Source organism: Ziziphus jujuba, chromosome 12 (genome assembly GCF_031755915.1).
Source record: "Ziziphus jujuba cultivar Dongzao chromosome 12, ASM3175591v1".
Taxonomy (NCBI): Eukaryota; Viridiplantae; Streptophyta; class Magnoliopsida; order Rosales; family Rhamnaceae; genus Ziziphus; species Ziziphus jujuba.
Window position 1 is genome coordinate 19,979,996 of NC_083390.1, and position 7,434 is coordinate 19,987,429.

The 7,434-nt window shown below is 38.9% G+C and overlaps 1 protein-coding gene across 1 annotated transcript; it reads left to right on the forward strand.

Moving 5' to 3' along the window:
- Window positions 1-950: 950 nt before the first annotated feature.
- LOC132800158 (uncharacterized) lies at window positions 951-3,438 on the forward strand. Its single transcript, XM_060813174.1, has 4 exons — window positions 951-1,099; window positions 1,432-2,398; window positions 2,485-2,620; window positions 2,921-3,438. The coding sequence occupies exons 1-4, from the start codon at window positions 951-953 to the stop codon at window positions 3,436-3,438; spliced, it is 1,770 nt and encodes a 589-aa protein (XP_060669157.1).
- The last annotated feature ends 3,996 nt before the right edge of the window (window positions 3,439-7,434 follow it).

Genomic DNA, 7,434 nt, shown 5'->3' on the forward strand with positions numbered 1-7,434 from the left:
TATAATTGATAACTTACAAGTTAACAAACGGAGGGAAGGAATGTGGAAAGGGTGTTGAATGTTCTTAAATGCTTTAAGCTAGTTCTGTTTAATCACCTCACAGCAGAAAGCAAATCCTTGAGAGACTAATAACATGCAAGGAGGCTTCCATTCAAACTCATCAGCTTTCAATCATGTAGGGCCGACCCTGGGATTTTGAGTTCCAAGGCTAACTTCATAGGTTAACCATTATACAAATATCTAAAATAAATATAAATGCAATTAACAAATACAATAGTTTTATTAAATAAAAAAGGATTCAAAATTACATACTATAATACTTTAACTTCAAAAAATTTACTTAAGATTTGTTCTTTTAGTATTTTTAGATGCAAAATTAATAATTGAACGATTATGATTAAGTTATTAGAGCACATTTTTTTTCTTTCCAATAACATGAGTGACTCATAACATGCAGACGAGATAAGGATATCCAAAATTGCAAAGCATTTACCTTTTGATAATGTAGAGGTGGTCGAGGCTGAGCACACGGCAGGAGGTTTAGCCCTCTTCTGGAAGTCAGATATAGGTTGGAAAGTAATATATAAGTCCAAATGGATTATTGGGGTGGTAACTACCTTGACATATGGGAAGACTTGTAATGGGTGGTTCTGTTATTGTCCTGCGGAGAGAAGCTTGAGGAAAGCATTCTGGTTGGAACTAGTGGAGGTGGTGAATTCGAACAGTGAAATTTGGATGTGTATGGGCGATTTTAATGACATTTTAAGTCAAGACGAGAAATTTGGTGGGAGAAAGGTCACAGACAAATCTCATTTCTTTTTACGAAATTTCCTAGATGAGGTTTGAGCTGTAGATATTGGATTCTCTGGTACTCCTTATACCTGGCGTAACAGTCGAGGGGGACAAGCCAACATCAGAAAGCGCTTTGATCGGGTGATTGTGAGTCCGAAATGGCCGATTATTTTCAACCAAGCTGGGATTCTCCATCGACATCCTATAAGATCCGACCACATTCCTATTCGTTTATCCTTGAAGCAGGACCACCCTTAAACCCCTCAACCCTTTTGATTCTTGGAGGCTTGGATGAGGGACCTGATGTGTGAGGCAATTATCTCTCAGGCTTGGAGTATTAATACTGGGAATAGGAATAGAATTCCTTTATGTGCCCGAATTGACAAAACCACTAGAGCCTTGAGAAAGTGGAATAAAGAATCGTTCGGCTTCTGCCAATCCACTTTAGAAGTAGATCTAGCTCAGCTTTTTAATAGCACACCTTCACAGGAAAACATTCGACTTCAACATTCATTACATCAACCTTAGATGAATGGAGACTACGGCTCGACATGGTGTGGCAGAAAAAATATCGCAAACTATGGCTCACTGTAAAGGGCCGTAACTCAAAGTTTTTTATGCTTCCACCATTGACAAAAGAAAACGGAATTCCATAGTTGCAATAAAAGACAATGCGGGGAAATGGTTAGAGTCCAAATCGGACGTTGGGAATTATCTCCCTTTCTGTGACTGCCTTGACAAATACATTCACGGTGGCATTACGGATTTGGATAATGCTAAGCTTGATGCCATACCTACAGTAGAGGAAAATTTTCAAGTTGTCAAGAGCATGCATCCCATTGAAGCCCCTGGGCTTGATGGGATGCCTACTCTTTTCTATCAATGGTTTTGGAGCACAGTAGAAGAAGACATCATCAAAATGGTCCAGAATGCCTTTCGCTCGGTTTTCATCCTAAGATCCATCAATCGGTCCTTTATTATTCTTATTCCAAAGACCAAACAAGTGTCAACCTTCAACCAGCTGCGGCCAATCAGCCTTTGTAACACCACCTGTAAGATAATGACAAAAATTTTGGCTGACAGAATTAGACCAGTACTAGACAAGATTATCTTTCCTTTCCAAGCAGCGTTCATATTGGGACGGTGGATTGGTGAGAATTCATTTCTCGTGAATGAAATTGTGCAAACTATGAAGCAAAAGAAAAAAGGAGCAGGTCTGGTGGGCTTTAAAATTGATTGGATGAAGGCCTATGATAGATTTGATTGGGGAATGCTGACACTAATACTAGCAAATTTTGGTTTCTCTAGCAAGGTCAATGCACTTATCCTCGAGTGTATTTCTATGGAATCGGTTCACCTAATGCTCAATGGGAGTATCTTCAGTAAAATTGATATGCAACGAGGCCTCAGGCAGGGCGATCCCTTATCCCCCTTTTTATTGATTATATACACTGAGTTGCTGTCCCAAATGCTGTTACATCTCGAAAGAAAAAGGAAAATTCATGGGATTAAGATTGGTAGAACAAGCCCAACAATCATTCACCTTCTTTTTGTAGATGATATTTTACTGTTTTGCAGGGCCAATTTAGAAGAAGTTAGAGAACTGGTGATGTGCCTTAACTTGTTCTGTAGCTGGACTGGTCAGAAAATCAATCATGCAAAATCTGGCTGTTTTTTCTCAAAAATACACAGGGGAAAGTGAAATCACGAATTAAGAAGTTTTTTGGTCTAAATGAGCTACCAAAAGACACCAAATACCTGGGCAACCCTTTATTTATAAGCAGGCATCATTTAACTGATTATGCAGATCTCAGAAACAAGGTGGAAGGCAAACTCCAAGGCTGGAAGGTAAAGTTGATTTCATAGACAGGTTGATGTACCTTAGTTAAATTTGCAATTAGTCCTATGCCCCTCTACAATATGTCGACTATGAGACTTCTTGCTACCTGGTGTAAAAATATTGAGAGAACAGCCAGCAGGTTTCTATGGAACAAAGGATCAGACCGAAACAGTTTCATTCCAATTTCATGGGACAAGCTATGTAGACCCAAGTGCACTGGAGGTCTTGGCATTAGGAAGCTTCAGAATATGAATTTAGCTCTTTTGAATAAACTTGGGTGACATTTAGCTGTAGATTCGAATAAAGTTTGGGTCAAGGCGTTAAAAGCTAAGTACTTCTCGGGGAGCTCCTTTATGAATTGCAAGTTGAAGAAAAATAGTTCCTGGTCATGGAGAGGAATTATGGCCTCCCGAAAACTCTTATCAAATGGTTTGTGTTACAGAGTGGGTAAATGGTCGAACATCAATTTTTGGGAAGATACTTGGGTTCCCAATAGCCTAAACTTCAAACCTACACCTATGTCCGAAGAAGCAAGACTATGTTGCGGAATGGTGGATTCTCTGCTCAATCCAAATGGCTCGTGGAGGCCGAATAAACTACAACAACTTTTTGATAGTGGTACCATCAACAACATTTGTAAAATTCCTCGTACTAATCGAAGACTGGAGGATAGGCTTATTTGGAACGGCACCACAATTGGCTATTATAGTGTGAAATCGGCCTATACTTTGGAATACTGGAACACTTTTTCTAGTTCTACATTGTGGAAGCATTTATGGGAGTCCAAAATTCATGAAAGGCTTTAGTTTTTTATGTGGAAGCTAGCCAACCATGGTCTCTCAACCTTTTCAAACTTCATCTCCTACAACATGACTCCGAACAGGATTGCATGTGTTCATGGTTGTGACAGCGTGGAATCATAGTGCCATGTCCTTTTCCATTGCCAGGTGGCAAGAGCAATTTGGTTTGCTATGCCATGGAGTATTAAATGGGAAGCAATGATTACCAAAACCTTTGGGAGAAGTTAAGATTAATCGCAAGTCTTTCAGGGTTGCTGCTGGTCCACTCATCTGACCAAGACGACTTCTTTCTATATGCCAACATCCTTATGGAGCATATCTGGAAAATAAGAAATTCCACCCTCCATGACAAAACTAGTTTCTCTCTCGACAATACTATGGCTTGGCTTAATCATAGATTTCACGAGGCAAAAACGGCAATTCCCAATTGCAACCCAAAAACTGTCATGCCCTCAGTTAGTAAGTCTCCTCAACTGATCCAAAACTTTCATAAATGCATCTGGATCCATTCAGATGCTGCAATTAAAGAAGGCCGAAGCACGGTTGGTGTCATTGCCAGAAACCACCTTGGTGAAGTTCAACAAATCAAAACCGTGTATTTTGAATCAGACATTCCAGAAGTGGCAGAAGCTTATGGCATTTTGCAATCGTTAAAACTAGATATAGAGGAGAATTGGCCCAATGTGTGGTGCATATTCGATGCATGGAACGTAATATCCACACTCAACAACCCTCAATCTCAAATCATTCACTAGTATGCCGAAGGAATTTTCAAGGATATTGAGGACTTAGCAAAGCAAATACAAACAGTTCATTTTGCTTGGAATCCAAAGGAAAATAATTTTCTAGCGGATTTTGTGTGCAAGTGGAGCCAAAGTAATGGTATTATTGGGTGCTTATCTTGTAATATGTTACCGTTCATCTTCTCAGTTTTTGTAACCCAAGAGAGTGGCTTGATCGCCAACTCTTTCTGAAAGTGTATCTTTCAGGTTTTTTGACTTTTATAAAACCGCATTTTCATAGCCAAAAAAAAAAAAAAAAAAAAATCAGTTTTTGATCCATGTAGGGGCTCACGTCAACTTTATAGGTTAACTTTTCTATAGATTTTTAAAATAAATAATAAATACAACCAGCAAAAACAATAATTTTATTAAATAAAAAGGATTCAACAATTGCATGCCATGACACTAACTGTAACACCCCGTCGCAAAGTACAACGGAAATTTTCCAACTTTGACCGTTGATCGTTGACTTTGACTTTGACTGTTGATCAAGGGGTCAAAAGTTGACTTTTTGTTCCGGTTGGAATTCTAGGTTGCCTGAGGTATCGTTACGAAGTACACGTTGGCACGAGTTCGTAAACTAGTAGCACGTTGAAAATGGAGCTACGGTTTGAAAGATATGAGCAAAACAAATTGAGGTCCAAACTGTCCAAGGGGTGCCGGAGTTGACTTTTTATTCATGCAAAGTTGAGCTTTGACTCATGCATGGTTGTGAAGTACTCATCGATACGAGTCCGTAGACTAGCGGCACGTCCGATTTGGACATGTGGTTTGAAAGTTATGGACCTGTAAAGTTTTTCAAATACTGTATTATTTTAATATTATTTTTAAACGTGTAACGATGTGCCACGTGTGGCTTAATAAATGTGACCATGTGTCACCATGTTGAGATGCCACATGTCAACCATGCTTAATACCATATTATTTTATTATTATTGTTTTATATAATAATATTAGTTAATTATTTTTATTTTATTTTATTTTCCTTTTCCTTTTCTTTTTCTTTTTCTTTTCTTCTCCCCACGTGGGAAAAAAGGCCACGGGGCCATTCCTCTTCTTCTTCCTCCTTCTTCCTTCATTTTCTTCCCACCGGCCGTCTCTCTCTCTCTCCCGTGTTCACCATTTCCGGCCACCACCTTGCCACACGCGCCGGCCACCGTCCAAGACCACACGCCGACGAGCTCACCAGCCAAATTTGGCGACCGGCCGGCCGGCGACGCGCCCAGATCGGGCCGGTGAAGTCGCGGCGGCGGGTTGAATTTTTTCCGGCGATTCTCGCCATTTCCGGCCAGCCCAGTCCAAATTGTCACCCTTCTCCCCCTATTTTGGGTCCTCTGAGTTCAAATATGGCCTCCAATTTCCAAAATTCGAAGTGGTTTGTGAGATGCGAAGGAATCAAGACCGGCCGAAGCTTTCCAGCCAAATTCCGGCCACCACCGGCGGAATTGGGGTCGATGGAGACCGGTAATGCGATCCTCGTTCCACAAGCTTCGATTTGGTATATTATTCGATAATTTTGGTTAACGTTTGTGTTTGACCTCTCGGATACCGGGTATTATTTACCTGAATAAAATATTAATTTATTTGACTGTGTGTGAATTGTGTTCTAGGAGCACGGGTGAGTCGTGGAATTGATCCCATGGAGGATCTTAGGTTAATTGCGTGCTCCAGGTGAGTGACCCACCTTGAAAACTATTTGGGCAATTAATTATATTTATGTTGTGTTAATTTGATATTTGGAATTTATGCTCATGTGGTGTATTTTAAATATAATCGGAAAAAAATATTATTTTATATATATATATATTTACCCATTGGTGTTAAACGGAAATTTTGGGTCATTAAGAAATTTTCCGATTATTATTTTATTGTGATTTAATTTTATTTATTATGCATGAGCAAGGTATTTTCAGTAATAAATCGTATGTGATTTTAATATTATTTTTGGGCATAATTGGTTTGAATATTTTAAGAAAATTATTTGTTTAAATTGATGGTTTCGAATTTTATAATTATGCCCATGGTATTTTATTTGTTGAGCCTCGTGTTACGAGGAAAACTATTGTTTTACTGCTGTCGATGTTTTCGTACCGGGTTTGTTAAAGGAAAATATGTGGGATGATAAATGTGAAAATTGATATATTTCCCACGGTAATTTTGAAAAAACGGTACGGTTATAATTAATTTAGTAATTATTTTAGACGCACTCATACAGTATTGGTGTTTTGCTGTATATGTGGTTTAGCGCGCAAGTATTATGTCTTCCGTGAGTTCCCATTGGACCGAGGGCAGGCAAGTCTTATATATTGCGCATCAGCCGCTCCCCTCCTTGGCCGGGATGACGGTTTCAGCAGCGGTACTGTCGGGACGCCGAAGTGCCGTTTGCAAGTTTTTCTCTTTAATCTCCCCGCTAGTCGGTGCTCAGGACGCTGGGTATCGGAGGGCATCACTGGTATATGGTATGGTGCGTCAAGTGTAAATTTTTCAAATAAAATTTCAAACCTTAAAGTGTTCAAAAATTATTTATTATATTTATTTACATTTTAATTACATTTGGGGTATTTATTTATTTATTTATTGTTTATTAAATTAATTGATCCCTTGGTTTTCGAGAAGTACGAATATCGAGTTTTGTGAAAATGTTTTAAAAGGGGAACATTTCCAACGGAGTGAATAGTGAAGGTTTTGAGAGAAAATATTACTTCAATTGTTTATTATTTATTTATCTATTTAATTGCTGGTATTAATTAAATCCCTTTATTTGTTATATTATTAATATTAAAGGTGTTCAGTAGATAGGGTCACTCACTGAAATGATTAGCATCTCATGTTTTTAAATTCCGTTCCCCTAGGTCCAGGTTGGGTGACGTCGATCATCCGGGGCGACCCCGACGTCTTAGTTCATTGCCGGAAGTCCAAGGAGCATCTCCTTTCCTTTTTCCTCTCTATCCTGTATTACTTCTTTATCTGTCGTCGTATTAATTTCATATTTACTGGCTTAATGCTCTGTATACTGTATTGAACATTTAGTTGTTATTTATGCACTGATTTGCTGTTATTCTTGGGAATGCTGTAAATTTGTGGAAACAAATTGTAGTAAAGTGGGAGAAATAAGGAGATGAATATAGAAGTGTGTTTTCAGTGCAGGAAATTTTTGATAAGTCCTACCCTTAGGGGAGGTGCTGCCGGATTTTCCGCTGAAAGGTTCGGTGGTATTTCC

What these genes read in the sequence shown, in the direction of transcription:
- LOC132800158 (XM_060813174.1), top strand. Translation starts at nt 951, where the DNA reads ATGGCCGATTATTTTCAACCAAGCTGGGATTCTCCATCGACATCCTAT. An exon ending in TTGGATGAGGGACCTGATGT is followed by an intron (nt 1,100 to 1,431) that starts GTGAGGCAATTA and finishes CATTGACAAAAG; the next exon opens with AAAACGGAATTCCATAGTTG. An exon ending in TCTCAGAAACAAGGTGGAAG is followed by an intron (nt 2,621 to 2,920) that starts GCAAACTCCAAG and finishes GGTGACATTTAG; the next exon opens with CTGTAGATTCGAATAAAGTT.